The sequence below is a fragment of the Apaloderma vittatum genome, unplaced genomic scaffold (assembly GCF_000703405.1).
Source record: "Apaloderma vittatum isolate BGI_N311 unplaced genomic scaffold, ASM70340v1 scaffold33615, whole genome shotgun sequence".
In the NCBI taxonomy this organism is placed as follows: domain Eukaryota; kingdom Metazoa; phylum Chordata; class Aves; order Trogoniformes; family Trogonidae; genus Apaloderma; species Apaloderma vittatum.
Genome location: NW_009719591.1, coordinates 20378 through 43333, shown reverse-complemented (window position 1 = coordinate 43333; position 22956 = coordinate 20378). Strand labels below are relative to the sequence as shown.

At 40.7% G+C, this 22956-nt stretch overlaps 1 protein-coding gene across 1 annotated transcript in view; it reads right to left on the bottom strand.

Moving 5' to 3' along the window:
* Window positions 1-22956, bottom strand: part of VPRBP (Vpr (HIV-1) binding protein) — a 46549-nt gene that overhangs the window by 7937 nt on the left and 15656 nt on the right. The window contains exons 10-21 of the mRNA XM_009870684.1: window positions 22729-22938; window positions 21419-21588; window positions 19542-19666; window positions 17148-18408; window positions 16176-16374; window positions 15393-15475; window positions 14381-14465; window positions 12716-12949; window positions 12100-12193; window positions 11530-11634; window positions 10357-10430; window positions 9054-9158 (exon numbers count right to left, since the gene is read on the bottom strand). Coding sequence (XP_009868986.1) covers window positions 9054-9158; window positions 10357-10430; window positions 11530-11634; window positions 12100-12193; window positions 12716-12949; window positions 14381-14465; window positions 15393-15475; window positions 16176-16374; window positions 17148-18408; window positions 19542-19666; window positions 21419-21588; window positions 22729-22938 — 2745 coding nt within the window. The remainder of the gene's footprint in view (window positions 1-9053; window positions 9159-10356; window positions 10431-11529; window positions 11635-12099; window positions 12194-12715; window positions 12950-14380; window positions 14466-15392; window positions 15476-16175; window positions 16375-17147; window positions 18409-19541; window positions 19667-21418; window positions 21589-22728; window positions 22939-22956) is intronic.

Sequence of the window (22956 nt, the reverse complement as noted above, 5' to 3'; positions counted from 1 at the left end):
CATGGATGTTGCTACATAACAGCTGCAATGCAGAAGTCATTAGAGTATCACTGTACCTGGATGACAACTCCTGCGCTTTAAAAACACAGCATTGCAATTATAATGAAGGAATTTAAATCCAGGAAACACCCACCCAGTGCCATACACAAAATGGCTTCTTGGCCCCACTGCTCTGCATAGATACTTACAGTGCTGATTCACCCCAGTTAAAGCAAAAAAGCTGCAAAAATAAGGCAACGAAGAAAGACAAAGCTGCCAACTTAAAGTGAACAAAAGAGAAAACCAAAACCCGTTATAACAATAAGGGGATAGCAAAGAGGGAGGCTGCAACTTCAGGGCAGAATAGCTATCCCCAGATGTAAGCAGGACACCCACACAGCGACAGGCCCCAGCTTAGCTTAGAAGTTGTTTGACTCAATAGAAGAGTTAATTTGACTCAACTAATAAAGACTGAAAAAGACCATCTACACAAAGGGTTTGTAACAGTTTAACTGAGAGTCTTAAGAATGTAAGTCGGTAATAGAGAGTATCACCAGTTACACGCGTCAGCCAAGTACAAAGTACGCAGGAGCTATCAGTTCTTCTAGGATTAGACCGCAAAATGGCACAATTAATTTAAGTGTGCATCTTAGAGAAATCTTGCAACATTAACTCACCAAAATTCACTAATTCGCTTATACAGTACCACATAAATAGCTTTAACACACAGTCTTTGACCCTGGAACTACTTCAAGGATGATTAAGAGGGCAGAAGTGATCCCCATAAGCTTTTTAACATGCCTGCATAAAGGCAGATTTACAGAGATGCAGCAGTACAAGAGAAGCTTGACATTAACTTAAAGAATCAGAACAGCTGATTACATAGCACAGGATTATCTCAAGATCATCTCAGAGCAAATTACTTGTAATTTTACTACCAGTTTGCAATTTTATGTAAAGATTCAGAAAGCCAAGTAGATTTGGTTCAATTAATTTATCACTTAGAATCACAGAGGAAAAAAATTAAATCCCCTAGAGGAACGGCATATACAGGAGTGGCATCACTGTTACAAAAATCAGCCTGACCTAATTCTTCATGTTGCCAGTATTTATAGCCCATTCAGAGCTTAGTAAATACCCCTTGCTCTTGTTCAAGCACTATGTATTTTCTTCTATATTGTTCTTCAATGATGTGTGCAATGCACTTTATAGACTTTCATGACCATAGACTTCCTTACTGTTCCCCTTAACCCATTTGTTTCGCACACACAAAATTCATAGAATCATAGATTGGCCTGCGCTGGAAGGGACCTTAGAGATCGTTTAATCCAACCTCCCTGTCATGGGCAGGGACACCTCTCAACTAGATCAAGCAGCACATGGGGACCGAGCAGGAATCGAACCCGCAGCTTTGGTGTTATCAGCACTACTCTCTAACCGACTGAGCTAACCGGCCCCCTAATTCACAAAACTTGTCTTTTTTTGAGTTGCACAGGTTATTGATACTTAACATATCTACTGCTGTTCATACCTCAAAAAACATTCAAAGGCTCAGGAAAAGCTCAGTCTTTCACTTAGTCAAATTCTGATGCAAAATTCATGTTAATTAGGCAGAACTTTGATTTTTCAAAATCTTTCTGCACTGTATTTTAACATGAAATGAGCATATGTACAAAGTGCTTTCAGAAAGTAGGGCCTAGAGCACTGCAGATCTGCAGTGTATAAAAATACACCAGCTTGCTTTATAAGAACCCTTAAGACTTTTTATAGAGTTTTCTTACATTTCTTGAATCCCAAAATTTTTTTATGACCAGATGAACAGAATTTGAGGCTTCTCAACTGCAGATTATATAATCTCTCAAATTTACACTAGGCTGGCTGTTAGCTGCCAAGAGAAGATCCCAAGGGTCTTTTTCAATTGTCAGATATCAAGTTTGGAAACCTTAACTCAGTTTTGAGGTTTACAGGTCACTGATTTTTTGCTTATTTGCCACAGTTTCAGCTGTTACAAAAAGCTTCATGTCTTCATCTAGCTCCTCATTCACTTTTTCTTCCTCTACTAGCTGACTCACAGCCCAAAACAAGTACTTACCTCGACAGTTCTCTGCCCAACTTCCTCCGTTACTGCTTTATGAACTGTTCAGCTGCCACCACCTCACAGCCAGCCCCACACTCACCTCCTGTCATCACTTTCAGGTCAACCCCTCGCACCTGCAGATGCTTTCCAGTAACATTCCCTTCCTCTGAAAACACAATCTCTATTGCACCTCTCAGTTTGAATTATGCTGCATAGCATTACTCTGTTCTAACTATTCTTATTTTCATTTTTGAGGTTGGCATTTCTCTACCTGCAAAATAGTTAATCAAATGTCAGTGAAATTTCTCCAGCTTTCTCAGATCTTTCAGCTCATATTTAACTCACTTCTGGCTATTTGTAGCTAAACAGTCACCTGCTGGTAACCATCTGCTTCTATAAACTGTTTATTTTCTTTAGTCCTCCATTTTTGCTTTCTTTCACAGGGTTTTTTTGGGCTTCTTTTTGTTAGTTTTGGTTTGGTAAGGAAATTCATGTTTCCCAGAGTCTCGTTATTTTGGTCAATTTACTAGGTGGTTTCTTGCAAAAGCAAATAGGTTTACTTCTCTCTCTCTCTTTCACCCTCCCCCCCCAAGTTTCTCCTAGACAAAAGGAAATTAATTTTTAGTAATCTGGTCTCCTCCAAAACATCAGTTTTATTTTAATTACTACATATTTCCAGCATGGGAAGGGGGCTTTGTTTTCATTAAAACAAACACATGATCGTTGTTCAAATACAAGTTCACTGAAGAGTATTTCATACAAAAAACCTAAGTCTCCCCTTGTTTTAGTACTTTATCATTCTCTACAGACAATTCCCTTGACCTTCCTTCTGACAAATGTTCTCTTCGCTTACAAAGCATCTGTGCAGCATGTTGGTACTTTCTGATCCTTTGTTATGCAACTCTCAGGAGGGACAAAGTGACAATACCTGGTTTTCAGCCATATAACAGTTTCTATGTAATTCCTCCCCTCTCACCACACACTTTTTAACACTCCCTTAACAATGGGCAGTGCGAAAAGCTTAAATATAGCCAACAGTCCTTCTAGGGGGTGAAGCATGTAAGGAATTTTGCGTCTGAGATTACCAAGTCTCCATCCTTCCCCTCAGCTAGTAAACCCAAACTCACCTCCTACATCATATGATTAAATTCCTTTTAAGTATTCATCTCCTTCACACTACAGGGCAGCACCTGCTTTTACCTTCTTGGCTACTTCAGTGTTAAGAGTTGCTACTTCTTCACAGCCATTAATGAGGTCACAGAGCTACAAAGGTAGAAGCCTGGCAATGCGCAGAAGTTACTACATGTAACAAGCAAGGAATCTTACCATTGGCTTCTATGCAGATGTAGGTATGTGCAGATTTAAGACAGGAAACAGCACACAGCATACAGTGTGGCACAGAGGCAAAACATGGAGTGAAAAAATAAAAAAGCGGTTATTCTCTCAATCTCTGTAAGTAGGTTTAGCTTGTCTAACAAAGACTACTTACCTGCGATTAATGAAAAAGCACCCATGACAGATAAACAAAAACTTCAACGGGGCCTCTGTTGGACTGGCACGCTCACGTGGGACTCTTCTAACCAATACTCTGGTTCTGCCTGTGAAATGTTTTCATTTTAAACACGACTGCGTGTACCTGGACAATAATCGATCTAACTACAGAGTCACTGTCCTCTTTGGGGCACGTGCCCCAATTTCACCCTTGATACATTTCTCAAAGCTAGGGGTCAATGTGCTCTAATGTGACTATTACATTCTTTGTGCTGCAGGACTCAAAAATAGCATAAGGAATGCAGAACTAGGTGCAGTTTCTGAATCTGCTTTTCTTCCTTCCTCTCACTCACAAAAATAAAGTTCTTTCTTCTAAGTGCATGACAAAAGAAGAGACAACAGCATTTAAAGGAATTTCAAAACTTTGCAGGTAATGAACTCTCCCTCTATTAACGAGAATTTGTTCCTTTATTTTCTCAAGCTCCTGACTGACTTCTCATCATATCTGAGGCAGTTTTTATTTCCTTGGATCCCAACTACTCTGGGAATCCTAGAACGACGTGTTAGGTGAGAGGAAGTCAACCTTTGATTTCTGTCACTGAGCAGGCAGAATATGCTTTTATGTCTGCCAAAGCTGTTTTACTCCGTAATACTAGGTCTAGCCTTCTGAAAACTGCAATTACTTCTCCCTTTCCAAGAATTTCCCGTTTGCTGACAGCTAGTGAAACTAGATTCCCAAACTGCAGAATAGGCTGAAGCAGTCACGGTTTGTCAAGGGTTAGGGTTATTTGCTACTGTCTAAAAATGTGGTGATAAGTACAGGTACTGGGAAAACTTTGTTTTTTAAATATCTGTTTTCAAGGATGCCTGTTTGCTATGTAAGCAGGTTATTGATGGAAATCACTTTTTACTTAGCCTTCCCAACTGCAACTAAGTTCAAAGACTCCTAGAAAGGTGTGCCATACACACACGCATATCATTACCAATTGAGGTATTTGTTTGAAAATACTTGTTCCCAGCTATTATCCTGTAAACCATTTCATCTCAAGCAAGATTTCAAAACAAACTCTTTCTTCAAATGTTGCAGGAACAGCTCCTGAAAAACTAAGGGTCCCTGATGGCATAAATTGTTCTAGGCAGCTTGTAGTGACAAAAGAACCACCATGGTCTGATGGTTCTCAAATACATGTGCCACTATGGATTATGGTATCTGCATGAAAAGAAACCTGTATAAAACCAACAGCAATAAAAGTACAGTGGAATTGCTGTTGCAGGCAGCTAGTGGAAGGGCTCTAAAAAAAAAAGTAGAAACTGAGATCCCAAAGACCACACAGGAAGCCAAGGAAAAACGTTCTCCATCCCAGCTAAACCATGTTAGAATAGCGGATGTTTTTTGAGTCTTTATTGCCTTATCTCCCAAGCTTTCATTCCACATCACCTAGCATTTTCTAAACCAATGCAAAAAGACAAATTACACACCTACCATCACCACTTCGATAGCCCAGAAACACTGCAGGATAATTAACAGTTCTTCAGTTCTGGCAAAAGAAGAACACACTTTATAGGATAGGGACAGCTAGGTGAAGCAATCTGCTGCTGGAGCCATAAATCTCTCTGAACGTGGCAATAACTGAGAAATCCCTCTGAACATGGCAATAACTGAGAATACTGCTTGAGCCTCAGAGAAAAAAACCCAGGCCTTAAAGAACTAATATGGTAAGTAAAACTAAAATAAGGAGGCAAAAATGCACAGACTTAAAATTCTGTAATCCACTCGGAAGATCACATCGTCCAGACTTCAGTTTCACAGTTTTGAGTCTACTCTGTGGTCACACATTTCCCTTGGTTTTAGCTTTAGATTTAGCTTAAGATTTCTGAAGTCTTCCTCGCCCATAGCAACTGTCATGCATAATTTCTGGGTCAGATCAGGACGTTCACTTTCCTTAGCACGTTTCCTCTAAAATTCCTGCTCTGCCTCACTACAGAAGACACTAGATCACTGAGTTGAACAGGGGACACTAATCAGCCAAGAAAGGGAAATAAGTAAGAATTAAGGAAGCTAACAACCAAAAGATGTTTCAACATCTGTACCAGTAGCTCAGATACCCATCTTATTTTCGTCAAGCCTAACTCTGAAGGAGTGCATCAAAACAGTGGCAAATACAGGAGGAAGAGGAGAAGGATCTTAACTGCAGGACTGAAGAACAGGAAACTTTGCCTGTTTCCTCATGTTTTGCAAATACAAGTGAGACTGTTGGTTACTGATGGACCCGTTTAGATACTCACCCAGCAGTGAAATAACACATAAACCCCATAAAAGCTCAAGGCAGAAAGACTTGGTATAAAACATCCAACAACAAAAGCAAGCTCACAAACTGGCTCTTGCTAAGTGTGTTGCATCTTCACTCTCCCTCGGTTATCATCGCAATAAGAACAGCCCCCGCAGAGTATCAACATCCATTTAGCACTTGCTCTGTTTAACAAAACCCTGACAACTCCAGATTACTGGCCACAACTAGGAAAAGGGAGCTTTGCAGAGATCTCCTATGAAAGGCCCAGGAAGATCCCAGCTACAGTGCTGCTATTCTCACCTATTTCAAACAAACTCACAAAACATTTCCTGCAGCAACAGCATGCACAAGCCAGCTAGGTCCGTCTGCTAATTTAATTTGAGGGTAATTTATGTAACAGATCAATTGATTCTACAAGGTTTGGTTTGAGAAAGGGAGAGTAATATAGTTGTTTTGTTTCCTCACTTATGCGAGAGAACAAACGGAAAGATATCCATAGGCCAAATATCCCTGCTAGGTTCATTTTACAGGCTCCCAGCCTTTTTCTTTTCGAAATGCTGTCATAGAGCTATCAGTTGACACTTGTCAAAACTGACATTACAAGGCATCAAAATTTAAAGTAAAAATGTCAGGGAGATATTTTTCTCCACAGTTCTTAGCTTGTCTCAAGCACAAATTTTAAGGCAATTTTATTCTGCATCACATGACCATCAAGCAAAGACTTCCCATCAAACATGCTTCTATTTGAGTACTTGCAACTTTCTGGACGGGAAAAACCTGTACTTGTAGACCCAAACAGTTCATATACAAAAATATATATATGTGTAAAGTCAAAGTATGAAGATACAAGGGCTAAACAGATTAATACCTGCTCAAAAAATCCTGACCAAAGAGAGATCAGATTAATGTTGATTCACATGAATTTCCCCCTATGCTACTTTCATGAAAGAGACCTGGAAGTGTCTTCTTTTAGCCATAAGGTTTTTTAGAATACGTATGAGACGACCCAACAAGTTTGAAAGTTTACTTCCATTTTTTTTTCAAAGCCTAAATCTCAGAACCTAAGTAAACACCTACATATGAGCATACGTATACAGAGAAAACTCCCGTTTGTCAGGAAACAAACTGGCCTTAACAGACAAGTGAGCTGGAGAGATTCTGTCCCTATTCTGGAAAACCTTGACTCATTCCAGCTCAACGCTGGATGTCTCCACAGAGACAAAAGCTGTCTTTTCTAAGTCTAAGACTAAAATAAACCTAAAGGAACAGCTGGGAAGAGCTACAGGACAGAAATCAAGGCATTCAGTTTATGTTTCACTAAATACATATTGATTGAATTGACTTTGGGTTCGTGTTTCTTTATATTAAAACCACATCTCTATTACTAAAGAAACTCGATTGTCACCAGCCCTAAAAGTTACTGTCTAGAAAACATCTATACACCCTAGAAATTAAGACCATAAAAAGCAGCAATTATGCACCATCAACTAGTTACTCTTAGCTTGCAAATCAACCCCAGAGCAGCTTTGTTTGAATACTCCAGAAGCTTTACGAAAAAGCTTTTAGCATACTTAAACTCTGCCTGGGGCCAAGACAGGAAGTATGCCCAGTCACAGCTGGACACCTCATGTGATGATGGACACCTTATCTCTGCTTGGTGCCTCTGTAACAGCCCGGAACCAACAGCATTCAGGCTACGTCCTCTGATACAAATACAGATTTCCACTTAAGCCAAGACTTACCAGCGATACTGCAAAAGAGCGTCTCGATAGCTTCTAGTTCATCACTGCACAGCACAAAACCAATTTCTGCTACAAACTATCATTTGACTTTTTATAAAGAAAATGTGAATAAGCTTATTAAATGTACTGAACGTGAACTAAAATACTGGAAGTGGACGAAAGTAGAAACTATAGCCTGAGGCAAGCACTTGATGGCTAGAAAGCAGAAACGCTTTGGAGGGAACAGTATTTCCCCTCCTTCATTGCTTCCCAAGGAATCTTGCTCTCCACACATCCCAAAAGTTCCTAAACTGAATCTGTCCAATCTAGGGATAGAAACAGTGACCAATGATTTCATAAAAATACCAAAGACTTCAACTGCCACCTTGTAGCCCACTGAGTGGACAGAAGAGCAAACTGTACACACACACTCCCCAGAACTACTGCTTCACCTTCAGACTTAGAGCGAAACTGTAACAATAACAAATAAGTGCAAAGAAAAATTACTCCTTCCTGGGATCTGCTATCCAGCATTCTGAACTAGAAAGCAGAAGTTTTAACCTAGCAACAGAAAGATTCAGAGACAGAAAGGGTATCAGAAATCCAGCTTTCCACACAGTCTGAAAAAAACCCAAAAAACCCACCAAAATATTACCTTCTGGCATTCTTTGGAAAAAGGGTGAAGTCAGCTTTTCTCACAGGAGATACAAATATATGATTTACTAGAATGCAGACACCAAAGAGCAGAAAATAATGCTTTTAAAATCTTTAGGGAATTGGAAGCATAAGGTCTTTGCCTGTTCAAAAATAACAAACAACACCTGACACCCCAAAAGCTATAAATTTATCTTTAATTCTCATTGTATTGTAGTATTCTCTGTATACTCCCAACTGCACCCTAAGGAGCACTTAGTGCAGTTTTTAGTTCTCTGTATGTCTTTTAGCTCTTTTGTCAAACTGCCAGACATCAAATAGCTGATCTGAGACGGAAACCCAATACATCCCAATGCCAACCTGCAGCTTTCTTTAAAATTATTCAGACATTTTGCTGTGTAGATGTACTGTGCGGTTTCACTGCATTAGTCACAAGTTGCATCTCATTCAGAAATTGGTGACAAGTTATGGCCCAATATGAGACTTGGAATTGGAGGAGGGGAAAAAAAAAAGGGAAAATTTCAAACACTACTGTCTTTACTAGCTGTCAAATTATATATAAAAAACCCAAGCAGAACAAACAGTTTCTGATCAAGATTAAAACACTTAAGAAGAATAATAAATAAACTATAGATTATCATGTAAGTTTACACAAAGGTACTGTTCACACAGGGTCTGCACACATAGTCTTAGTTTACACTAGCAGTAATCTGCTTCACGTTAGGTAAGACCAAATGAGGCACCTGTACTTTATGGATAATAAATGAACACCTGTGGCCTCTCACATTTAGACGGCTAAGCGCAACTCTTGAACAACTAGGTTAATGCTACACTTCTCACCTGGTCTTCTTCTTCGTCCTCTTCATCTTCTGCCAAACGCTGCCTGCCTACTTCATACAGTCTGCAAACTGTATCCATGTTCATGGCATCCATGCTCCCTTGATTCTGAAGAGGAGACACCCACACAGCAGTTAGTCCCAGGAATGAAGCTCAACATTCCTACTCAAGATCTGATCTCAATCACAGAAACACTGCCAAAATTCTTCTCTCCCATTTACTATTAGCAGTACAATTACCACTAGAAACCAGTCTTTTTGGTTTCAAGGATCAGCCCAGGAGTGATGTAACTATCTGCTCTCTGCTTCTGTTATCCACAAATCACAGTCTTACTAGAAGATGTAACAAAACTTTTATTTGATCATGTTTAGATTAATTCTCACCTAACTGTAAACCACTTCCTTTCAAATTTGCCTCCCTGTCATATCAGCAAGCCATGTGCCTTGAGAGAATGCCAAAAGCCATCATACGGCAGAGTGCCAGAAGACAGCAGTCTGACACCCCAGAAAGCTCTGCTGCCACATGCCCAAAAGTAACAATTCCAGTGACTCCTATAGCAGAAAATTTTCAAATCTTGGCCTCACAACCTTGACAACCACAGGAGTTAACCACGAAGCATGCCCTACTACAAATTCTTGACTGGCTTTTTTTGGGCCTGTAAGGATCAGTGGTTCACACAGCATTAAGTCAACAGGATTTTAAATTAGTCACCACATGTACATAGTCAGATTCAAGAAACTGGGTACTGACAAGATATTATTGGGCAAAGAACTGGATCCATTAGTGTACTTTTACTTCCCCCCTAACAAACCAGAAGTTTTACTCAGTAATTTTTGCTTCAAATTCTTAGTTTATGGGATTTTGCTAGGAAGACAAGTGAAAAAAAGAACAGTAAGTGATCCACAGAAAAGCTCTACGGGAAGCCCCAGGAAGATGGTATTTTCCAGTTATTCGATGCAGTGCAAATTCTAACAGGAAATTATTGCTATAAATAGGAAAGAACGCATTTCTCTTTATGCTTATGAGAAGGAAAGCCTCTTCATACTTTAAAGTGGGAAGCGTTTGAAGAAGAAGAGAGTCAAATGTGTTTAGAAGTTTAAAGAATCAGAGGCAGAAAAACAAGACTGCTGTGCGTGGACAAAACTAACAGCATCTTTACCATCATCAAAACACCACCACTGCTTAGGACATGAATTTAACAATAGGAACTCCAGAATCACCACTTCTGAAGGTTTTAAAAGGAAACACGAAGCGCTGCACTCAAACCACAGCTACAGAGACCAGAGTTTATTCTTAGCTTGTTTACCTCAATGACGGCCAGATAGCAGTCCTTGCTGTCTGTGCACAAGTCAAAGATATTCCGCTTTACATCTATGGTAGCTGGAAAACATCACAAAAACTCAGTGGTTAACTGCATATTACTTCATGCTCACTGAAAGAGAAGATAGAATCATAGGATGCGTTGGGTTGGAAGGGACCTCTAAATGTCATCTAGTCCAATCCCCTTGCAGTGAGCAGGGACAGCTTTAACTAAATCAGGTTGCTCAGAGCCCTGTCAAGATCTAACAATTATCACCGAATCATAGAATGGCCTAGGCTGGAAGGGACCTTAGAGATCATCTAGTCCAACCTCCCTGTCATGGGCAGGGACGCCACCTCTCAACTAGACCAGGCAACACATGGGGACCGAGCAGGAATCGAACCCACGACCTCGATGTTGCCATTGTCAGCACCGCGCTCAAACCACTGAGCTAACGCAGATAATAAAATGTTAGTACCAGAAACAACAGCTGAAATAAAAGTGAAATGATCATTTGTAATTAATTCAAACTGTAATAAAGAATAGAAATGGTGGAGACTGTCATAAAAAATTGTTATGGGGACCATAACAGAAAATAGCCTGGGAAGTTCTTAACTTGCTCTGCACAGTGCCTCCTCCCTTGATAACACATTTATGGTCTTCTCTATGCACAGTGAACAACAGATAATCTTCCAGGATAGGTGGCAACCAAGAGACTGAGTTGTGAGCCCTTTCAATAGCAAAAGCCACATTTGTTTATGTCTGCAGCAGCAATTAGCTTAGCTGGAGGCCAAACCAACAGCATTTTGAACTACAAAGCATAGGGAAATGCTGTTACGAAAAGTAAAATAAAATCAAAACGGGGAAAGAAAAGAAGGCCTTTCATGAAGTAACATCAACGACATCTTGGCCAAATGACTTAGTATCTCAGATACCTGCTTGGAAAGAGGGAAGGAATATAAAGCTAGAAGTAGTAAGTGAATCACACGCTAAACAGAATATGATACCTAAACCTATTTCAGTGTAAAACCCACTCTTGTGCTTCAATCAGAACAGGTCATAGCAGAATTTGCTTTGTCGCACAACCAAAGGAGAGGAGGAAGTCAATGTTACTAAGCAGAACTTTCAAGAATCCTTCAAACCTCCAGGCCAAATTATTTGCTCCTCTCTTACTCTTACCTATAGGTTTATAATCGGTTGCATTAAATGTCCTGAAAGAAGAGCCAAAGGGACTTCTCATTCTCTCCTCCAGAAGGTCATCTTCATCATCTGCCTGCAACATAGCTGATAAAAGGAAAGATTACTCCACCTTCCATTCACCACTACAATTAATCAACTTAAAAGATCAACTCAGACTCTCCCATTAATTTTTTTTTATTTAATAGCTTGGCAAGACTCATTTAATATCTACTCTTTGAAAGCTGCCTTTATTAATACTGCAGATCATTGAAACAATACAGAGATCAAAACTATTTTTTCAAGCATCATCAGATCTGCCAACAAACACATTTCCTTTTTCAACAGGTTGATTTTTAATCTCACAAATCAGTTGTGATTTTGCTGATGTTAGAGAAAACTGTCTTTGTTAGCAATATATGTAGCATAAACATCCTGAAAAAAAAAACAGTTCACACAGGCTGGTAAGTTCTAGAGTTAAGACAACCTCTACTCCCATTTCATTGAACAAGCATCTACTTATCTCAAACCAGAGGTAACCAAGGAGAGTAATGTAAGACTGAGAAGTCCTACCTCCATACATAACTGTGCCAGTATAGTTGAAGACCACACGACACTGATCCAGTGCAGGTACTGTGTGTAACAAATGGAAGGTTCGGAGGTCCCACTGAAAAAATACAGGCTAAGGAGCAACAAACAATTGAAAGTTTCTACTTCCCTTCCAGTGCAGCGGCAAACAACTGATTAATTGTTTTCAAGAAACCTCATTGCCACCCTCTTGCAAATGTGACAAACAAGAGTCAGATTCCAGCACCACAATCCCCTCTGCGTGTTCAAAAAGAATGAGCTCTTCCTGAAAACATCATTCCCAGACACGAGAGGTTACTACGATAGCTTCAAGGTCGATCTTGGTAAGGGATGTGAAGAGAGCAAAAGTACCACAAATTATATTAGGAAAGACAATATATCTCGCTCTCTGTTAGCGATTTCCTCTAGGCCACGTCAGAGGCAGAATCTAGATTTAAATTAGCTGGCTGCCTGACACTCCCTTCTTCTTACTGGACTCACAGGTGAAAACTGTTGTTGCCATACACAACCTGTAACACAGCAGATGATTTACACAACTTCTGCAAACAGCTACTTCTTTATCAGTACAAATTCTTTAGGTCCCAGCACACACAAAGGATACAATTTCTGTGTTGACTATGACCTCCAGCCCATTGGGATGGAAAACACCACTGATGGTCATGTTGAATTTGTCAAACTTGTGGATGGCTTGTGCCGATCTGACATCCCAGAGGACACCATCATTTAGGACAAGGTCATCAGTGGGGTTAAAGGTGGCACAGTTCTTCTTGTAGTTGTTGGCAAGATCTGGGTTAAACAGAGTCAATAGCTTGTTGCCAGTCTGAATATCATAGATCTTTTAGATTAAGAAGAAAAAAAAAAAAAAAAAGATTAGTTACAATCTGTAATACACCTGAACCTAAGATCACCCCATGTTCCCCCTCCTAGATTGTTTCCAGGATCACCTCCTTTCCCATTTTGCTTTTCCGTTTCAAGTGAGAGCATTGCCAAGATAACTCTTACTACCAGTCCTTTCATAGCTTTTCACAGCTGGAACCCAGCCTCCTAACATGTTTGGGCCAGTATTTCGCTTACTGAGCGGGTTACTGATATATTTAAATACGATCAGGATTAGTTCCAAAGAAACTAACTCCATTATGGAAACTGGGCTGGGAAGCTGCAATCACAAGGCACCACTTAGCCAGAAACCATTTCAGAAAAGAAATGCTGTCCGAGCAGGTGGTATTTACAAACATAAAACTTCCAAAGCCCACAGCGAGGGGAAAACAGTCAGAACCTATAGAAAAGGAGTTCAAGTTCCTGGCATTTATGCAGAAAGACAACTTTCTGAGCTTTGTCCCAGAAAACTCTTGGAAGATAAAAAGGTAAAAGGGCTTTAATTAGTACAAAGGGTTTATGACCAACTTGACATGATCTGTAACATCTCTTAGAGCCTAGCTCCTGCTCAAACATAGAGAAGATAAGCTAGAATCAGAAAACAAATCTGTTTACCAGATAAAGACAATATACAAATTGATCTGACTTTCAGATAAATCCAAGTTCAAAAACTGGGAAGTAATGGATAGTTTGCTTAAACAAGTCAGAGCAATCACTAAAATCATGCATAATTTGAATAAATTATGTTTTATGACTTTTTTTATTCAAATACTTTTTCAAAAGAGACAGAGCCTATAATGAATGCAAATTCGCACTGAGGAGCAGAAGCACTCTGAAGCCTGTATCTGTCAAGTGTACAAATATTCACACAAAACACTCCAAGAGCATTCTCTGAAAATATATTAGTAAAATTAAATTACCCAAAGGCAAGCTGCAAATTTGGGGGGACAAGATGATGAAACTTTTAACAGGCCATTTCCCACAACTCTTGACTGAGCTACTGTTTATAGTGGAACTATTATTATTATCGCTACTGAAAAATAAGGCAAAGGAGGCAACTTCAGAAAATGAAACAAACAAAAAAATCCCCCCATGTCGTTCACGACCGCTCTCAAATGAACAAAACCAAAGCAGATTCTACAATTGCCCAGAATATTAACCACAGAGGCAACACACTGAATACCGCCCATGCTATAAGTGGTTTGGAATGGTCAAGTTTATACTCTTAAACACAAGGAGAAGTTATTTAACACTTTCAAAGGTTGCCTCTAGAGCCTCTTAGCTCATCAGTTACACAGCACATCACAGCACCCACATCTGTTAATAAGTGTCCTGTGAAAAATTACATTCTTGTCACCGCTTCACAACCATGACCTTTACTGGTACTTACATGGGCAATGTCTCCTTTTGTGCCAATGACCCTATCCTGAGAGTGCTTGCTGAACTCCACATAGTGGTCATCAGGGAAGGAATGCCTGGAGATAGTAAGTGAAAAAAAAGTCAAGGAGCTGCAGATTCAAATGCCAGTGTGAACTAAACACTACCCCAAATCCTCCAGCACAGGTTTCAACAATGCAGAAAAACGAAAAATGTAGAAAAGGCTTTCCTTCACCATTTACCATGGCACACTACAATGCTAAAATGCTCCACTGGCATTTGCAGGAAAATTTCTATTTCAGACATAGCCTTTACAGCAGGCCAGCAAAAAAACCCAAACCCACACAAGTAGCAAATTCACAGACTTGTCATCAACAGGGTCTGCCATAAACACAACACTATTTAGAAGAGCAAGCAATGAAAGGCATCACGAACATTCAAACACACGTGCAGATTTGAGGTGTGCTGAACTTTTTTTCTGAAGAATGCCCTTCAGCTGACCTAAACCAGCTTATGCCAAAACTGTTGCAGGCAACTGTTGCAGTCAAACCTTTTAAAAATGAAGAGATTTCCACCCATTTTTTAAGGAAAGGAACAACTGTAAATACTGAAATCAATTTTAAATAGCTTTATCCAGGGCTGAAATAGATTGCATCCAGGTCTGAAAATTTCACCACGCAAATCACCTCACTAGTAAAATTCTCCAACTAGCTACAGAAAGATACTTTACAAACACGAGAAAAAAAATACAAACATTTCTTTGCCTTCAGGGACAACAGCGATTTCCCTGATCTATCTTGTACTAAGCAGGACTTTAGGCAGACAGAATTTAGCAAACCTGTCTGCACCCAGTAAAATAGAGAAGCTACTAAACATAAAGTAAGCACAGTTTATTTTTTCACAATAGACATTGTGAGAGCTGTGCTCTACTGTTCTTTCAGAGAGTTTGTTCTTAATTTTTCTGCATTTATTGAATGGTTCTTGTAACTGCAGCATACCCCGCAGCTGGGTCACAGTATACGTACTTCATATCAAAGACAGACTTCATTCCCCACAACGCAGACAGAGGTTGGCTCCATGTAGCAGATGTCAGCAATAAAGATCCATCCTGTATTTCAAGATGGGAGTAGAGGGGGAAGAAAGGGAAAGAACACCGGGAAAACAGAGGTTACTTTACCCATACACTTTAACTCGCACTTACAAGATGATTTTAGGAACTATAGAGGATTTTGTGCTTACTAAGCTACTCCTATGGTGATAAAGTCTAGGTATGTAACAGCATATAATATGAAGAACCCTTGGCAGACAATGAAAAACGTTACAGATAACAACGGAAACAATCTACGATGTTAATAGCAGATAAAATCAGGATAATCCACATCTGAATTTTCGTTTTGTGAGCGGAGTTCACTCTGCTCATGAATCAGCTACCTTTTCTTTCTTCCTAAAATCATCACCCAAAAGATCTCTTTCTCCAATCAATGGAGATTATATAAACTCTGCTATCTTATCTCACATTTATCTTAAATACATAGTTTAAGTGTTTTTCTACTTCCAGACATAAATTCATTACTTATGAAAGCATCCAGCCACTGCGCATCTCCTCTATTATCTTGTAAAAAAAAAATAAATAAATTCTAGAACTCACAGAGAAAGGAGTATGCTACTATCACAGGTACTTCAATGACAGGCACTGCAGGCCAGCCAGGAGATGCAGTTTAGATATACAGAACCAGACAGGCCCAAAACCTACCAGGGCTTAGGCTGTGAGAGCTGCCAAAACTCAGAACAGGTCTCCAATTACTTACCCTGGATGGCTCTAGGTGCGTGATGGCAGAGTTATGGCAATTGTAACTGGCCTCTTCCTGTCCACTGAACACATTATAGAGTTTCAACTGCCCCGTGCAAGTACCCAGCATTAAGAATCGTTCTCTTGCAGAAAACGCACAACAAGTAAAGCCACTCTCATCCTCATTTGCTTCCCTGAACACAGAAATTGGACGGAACCTAGAGAAGGTAAAAATACAAGGGTCAACTGAAAGATAGAAGAAAAGCAAAACTGAAATGCCATGGGATAATATTAAACCCAGTCCTTAAAAATCATGTAGGTAGAAATTACAGCTTTCTTCTAGGACAAGCTAAGTGTCCATTCTAAGACTAGTGCTCAAGTGAGTATGTTAGAACAGTGTTTGTAGAGCTTCAGGGTTTGTTTTGTGCTATTAAGTACCTCTGTTTAAACACATCATTAAGTTGAAGCACTCCTTCTTCAAAGCTGGAAACCTGTAATGCCATCAACTGGGCAAGTACAGACAGCCAGCAAAAGATATTTCTAACAGTTTTGAAACACTCAACACAGGAAGGCACAGCACACTGGCCAAATAACATCCTGTAATCTTAATCTCCAAAAATGACACTTGATTTCACTGCGAAGATGCTATGTGTGTCATCTTTATAAACTTTACATCATCTTTATGTATGAAGGGTTACTATTAAGGACAAGAGAAACAGGACAACTTCTAGAACTGCCTCTCAAGGCTCTCCTGCTTGTAACTGTTGAAATCAAACACTTTTCTCTCCAAGGGCACTCCACTGTGGGACATTCAAAACCTGCCTGGACGTGCACCTGTGTGATCTACTGTAGGTGATCCTGCTCTGGCGGAGGGGCTGGACTACATGATCTTTTGAGGTCCCTTCCAATCCCTAACATTCTGTGATTCTGTGAAGGCTTTTTGGCACAGGGTACATCCTGACAGGGATCAAGAGACATATTTCTTCCTTACCTGCTAAATATAAGATGTCTATCAAAGCAGCCACCATCCACCCCTCCGTACTTCGGAAACGCTGCCCTGCGGGTCAGCCGTGAGGTAAAGTTAGTTGGCGCTTGGCGCCTCTGTTTTGGCTCAGGACACTGATGGGGAGTAAAGAGAGAGAAAGGGGGGCAGGTGGCAACGGGGTTCTTGCAGCGGGCGTGCTGCTCCCTAAGGTACTCTGTGATTATACTGTCCAGTGTGGGTGGGGAAGGAAGGTGTCTGTCCAGCTGCTTTTTGATAGCTGGGCTCTGGCTGTAGGCGCCATGGTCCGATTTTTGTCGCAATACTCTGATTTTTCTGCTGTTGCAGGGAGATGGCCTCTCCCTGACAAAGCTAATCCTGCCAATCAGAGGCGAGTTGCTGGCATAAGAAGGCCCCGGAAGGGCAAGTGGACCTTGGGATGCAGGTGGCCTTGCCTGAGCATGGACAGAGGCGGCAGTGGAACCTACAGAATTGTGGCTACTCAAACGGGCTGAGATGCCGTTAGCTATGCGAGGAGTGCGAGGCAGGGTCACAGGGGAGGCAGCAGCCACAACAGGGGTGAAGGCAGATGAATGAGATGCTGCAGTCATGGGTAGGTCAGCCTCTTTCGTAAGGACAGATGCCGTTTCTCCTAGGCCCTTAGAGATGAGATGGTTCCGAATCAAGAGCAGCAGCTCCTTCTCAGGAAATGTTATCCTTGACTGGGCCACCACATCCGCTTTCTGCAACCGAGCCAAAGACACATCTGTGCCAATCAGCAACGGCTTCCCCGAGACACGCTCTATCAGCTCAGCAGCATATTTGCAAAACTTCACGTGCTCGCTGCGCTTGTCCTGAAGCACCGGCTCTTTCATCAGCTGCTGAATCTGACAGCTGCTGAAGAGGGGGAGCTTGCTGATAATCTGCCGGACAGTACTGCTGCGCGAGAGCCCCACCAAGGCTTTGCAGGCTAGCGCTCGGATCTGATCTGCGTCCGTGATTGGCATCTTTATAGACAGCAAGGACAGCAGCACTTTGATGCCATTGTTGGACTGCACCACATTCCACATCTTCGCTAACGTGTGCTCACTGCTCTTGGGGGCCTGAGGAAGCTTTCGCCGAGGAGTTCCAGAGATGAATTTGCCAATACTGGAGATCCGATTATCTGGGCCACATACACAGTTGATGATGATCTGAAGGGCTGATTTCTGAATCTCAGCATCATGGATGAAAAATTCACCCTCAGCAACTCCAAGGATGATACTAATACCTAGTGAGGGAAAGAAATAGTTTCCTTAGTACGCTAAAATGTATCTTACACAGTTCATCAGACAAGTAAGGGAGTCTCCAACAAATCTGAGGAAAAGAGGTAGTTCTCTTTATTCTAGGAATTTCTGAAGTCCTGCTAACTAGTGTAAGATGTGTTCTTCAACCTCCCTGGCAAAACGTTTTCCCACACTGATGCTCCCCCTTCTTCTCCTCAGTAAGTATGGAGTCAAACAGCCTTTCAGAGAAAGTGATCAGCCATGGCCCAGGAATGCAAAATCCAAGATACCTGGCACAGAGAAAGATGCACAGGCATGCTTCTGATTCTTACTGCAGAAAGCAACTCCATTGTATAAATAATAACAAAGCACAAAGAGAGGAAGGGGATCATGTTATAAAGGGGAAAAAAACAAATCATATCACAGCTTCCAAAAGCAGTTAGGCAAAAAAAAAAAACCAAACCACAAAGCCCCCCCAAACTTTTGTTTTGTTTCTCCCCTCACTCCAGAATTATTCCTGTTAGTTTCATGTTCACTTCAGAAGATCAAAACCCTCACTCAAGAAAGAATGGGGTTTTGTCTAGCTAAAGTTTTTGTGCAAAGGAAAGAGTCTTTTGTCTATAACAAGTACTCTGCCTGCCTTTTATTTTTCTTTTCTTAAAGAAAAAAAAAATCAGGCCCCAGTTAATGCATAAGCTTTAGATCTGATCTATGCACCTCTCATTCATTTGCATACTGAATCTGCAGGTAGGCAGAGCATAATTCAAACAGCAGTAACTCTTTATCTCCTATATTCTCAAATGCCATTTCCCCAGGAGATGTAAATTTCTGGAAAATGAGGGAACCTAATAGTCCCATTACATAAGTAGATTTGCCTTCATCTGTATCTAACAAGCTCTTGAAAACAAGTACAAGTCAAAGGCCATGCCTTCATATTTGTAATCTAACCACAGTGCTAATGATGACACAATTTTAACCACAGTCTACTCTCCCAGTTATTTGCATCCTTGACAGTAACTCTAAATACATGAATTATTTTAACCCTTGTCTCACTGTATGTGAGAAACAGACAGCTAAAAAGCATGTAGCAGAAAATACTTGGTAAGTATGTAAGTCATCAGGACCATATTCATCTTACCCACAGTGGAAACAGTAGATCCAGCTTCATCTAACACATCCACAGGTTCTGCCAGCTGCAACTGGATTTTAGGAACCACAGTCAGGATGGCTAGTACATCCAAAGCATATCGTACTGTGTCATTCCTAGAAGACAACAACAGAAGATCTTAGTAGAGGTGTGCATACAGAGTTGTTTCAATAACATAAAATAGTATTCAATCCACTACTCCAACAAATAGGAGTGAATCAGTCACATCTGATGTACTCAGTAGTGCCTTTTCATTTCAGAATGCTCCCCTCTCAGAGGGCTGGTTTCCACAGAAGGCAGTGCTCACAGGCACATCATTGCCTGAAGTCTGTCAACATTTATCCCACACTGCCCACAGGATCCTGAAAGTATTGTAAGTTTGTATTTATAAAAATACAAATGTTAAGACTTACCCACAAAAGCCTTCTAAATTAAGCTTCTAGATTTAATCTAACTCTAAATCTCCACTGGGAAACACTACTGTCTAAAATACTGTCATTAGTCAACTAGGAAGGAAGTTTTTCTGAAGTGAAGGGAAACTGGTCAGCAGCAAGCCAGACAATTGTGACAGGGAAAAAGGTATCAACTTAAGCATCAGTTTAAGAGACACACAGCTGTGTGGAAGATGAAAAGGGTTGTTAGGCAAGACATAGAAGAGCAGAACAATGCAAGAAAAGGGAGGGAGGTCTGTAAGCTTGTATGGAAAGGTAGGAGTTAACCCAGGTAGCAATTAGAAACAGCTGCAGAGAGCAAGAAACAGGAGAAGAGAAACTACCCAGGAGAGCGCAACCTGAGACAGAGAAAGTGGGAGGCAGGGGATTGCAGACAAACAACAGATTTCAAAGGCTTTCAAGTTAAACTAGGCAAGGAGTTCCTGCAGACAGCAGAAATAAGAAGGAAGGAGTTCTGGTGACAAGAATACTGTTGATGACAACTGGTTATTGCAGATGGCAACTCAGCAGAGAACGTATCTCTACAGAGGACTACAGCTTCACCCTGGGGAGCAGATGGTCACTACGACAGAGGCTGGAAGTCTGTGAACCAGGGACAGGATCCTAATGGCATTCTGTCAGAGCCTGCCAGCAGACCCCTTTGTTTTGTAACAGTAAGGTTTTTGGGCCTAAAGAAGTGACAGAAAGAGGTGTCACAGAAAGGCAACAGAGCTGCCCCCACAGCCTGTCTGCAGCCAAAACATAAGAGAAATTCAGAAGTGGCTTCATAAGGTGAGCCTCTCTACCACTTTGAGTTTAACAGCTGGTGGTGCATCATCTAGGGACTGGAAACTGAACGATGCACACTAACAATGTTCAGCCTTTTTTCCTCTCTTAAATTCTGGTTTCTAGCACATTCACATGACTCCTTTGCACAGTTACCTCTGCTCAGTACGCTTCAAATACCAGCAAATAAAAGTGATAGACAGTGTCCTCTCGAGTCAGTGAAAATTAACATCCAAACATTCCACCTGCTTCCAGGATTAAGACATGTCTTGATTTCACCCTCTAGTTTGAAGGTTTTCTAGGCTTTCTCTAACAAAAAAAGTAAATAATTTTTGAGACATGTAGAAAGTGGCACAGAACTGTGATTGAGCTCTACCACCATGCCCATTTCTCAGAAGCCAAAGGCCTGAGGCATTCTGGCTCTTCAGAAATCTCATGACATCCTCTACCCACCTCAAAATTTCAGTCCTGCTTCCCACTGTGTTAACTTTCAGAAGCACTGTGTAGCCACAGCACAGGCACTAACAGCACTAACCAGTACACACCTGTTTTAAATGTTATCAGAGTGGTAGAAAATCTAGAAATGTAACGTCCTGCCCAAAAGTCACAACTTACTGCACTAAAAACACAGGACTACAGCAAACCACTCACCTTGCATAGTATGTCTTCCAGTTGCACGCTATTGAAATGAGCTGGAGCATGAGCTGGACACAAGACAATTTGAGAAAAACCTCTGCTGGCTCCCAGTAGAGCTGTGCTGGACCATACTCAATCAGGAACTCCATCATCTCCACAATCTGCTCATGAGTATATGAACAGGCCTTCAGAGAAGTGAGTTGGAAGCATTAGAAAGAGATCACAAGGGTTATAAGTTGCACATTAAGTCCCTCACTGCTGCGATTTAACTGAAAACTGCATGCACAAAGAGCAGACTACCACTGGCTCCTGCTGATTAAGTATTTACTTTCTGGTTTATTTCCCAATTGTGAAAGAATAACAGCAACTGTCACTATAACATGCAATATTAAGCTTAAGCATAATAACCTTTAAGTTTCTTTGCAGTACTAGAAGGCTTAGGCTTATTTAAGAAAAGTTACTTCTGCTCTGCTTTTAAGCTGCTAATCTAGTAGCTACCTGACCATCATTCAAAATAAATGTCTGCTAAAATATTTTAAAAAGACTAAAAAATTTTCAATTACTAAGTTCTGACTACAAAACATACGAAAGAAAAAGAAGGAAATTCCTAACAAACTTGCCATCTAATAATGCTTTGAAAATTACACAGGAAGGCAACAGCTTATACACATTTCTTTAGTTACTGAAAATCAGTTATTTCTGCAGAAGAAAGAAGATCTCATGTTTTCTTATTTCAACTTTTCTAGAAAACCATTTTAAATTAAACCAGAAACCACAGGTAAATGTGCTCCCTCAAAACAAGCAGGCATAAAATTCAAGTGGTTTTTTTACAAAAAAAAAGAAATTTAAAAAAAATCACTTTACAGGGAGAAGAACCTCCCAGATAATTCCTAAAAACTACGGTGTCAAATAGACATCTTTTATTATCAAATAAAAATAATTTCCAAGTTTTTCAACATTATACACTTTCATATATAGAGAGATTTTGTCCTTTCAGAGATGAAAAGCACAGAAAACCCCACAGTCTCAGGAATAAGCTGCCTTTAACCTAAGTTTTTGAGAGATGGAAAGGGAACCACAGTAAATGAGCAGGAACCTTAATCAAGTGTAGTTCAGATGAACCTCAAAGGCTCTTCTGTATTTTTCCATTGCAGTGTCGTTCCGCAAGGCAGGAAAAAAGTACAAATGTTAAAATCCCTGTGCCTGTAACTTGCACACCGCCGAGTTATTACACTAGCTTCAAAGGACAGCCACATATTCCCACAGCTTGAATTCACTTGGAAAAACGCAACAACCATGTTGAAAGCTCGCAACATGCTACTCACCTTGTAGGGGGGCTGTGGATGGACCAGAATGCCACCTTCTGTGCGCTGGAGTGACTGCTTCACCTGTTCAAGTTTGATAGCAAGGTGAGCCTCAAAGTACCTACGCAAGGCCATGCAGGTGTGTTTCCCAGTCTGGCGACTGGCAAATATCTCATCATCACTTAAAAGGGCTCCTTGGTCTTCCAGGTTTAAGATCTCAAGAGTGCTTATCTTCAGAAAGAAGTGGGG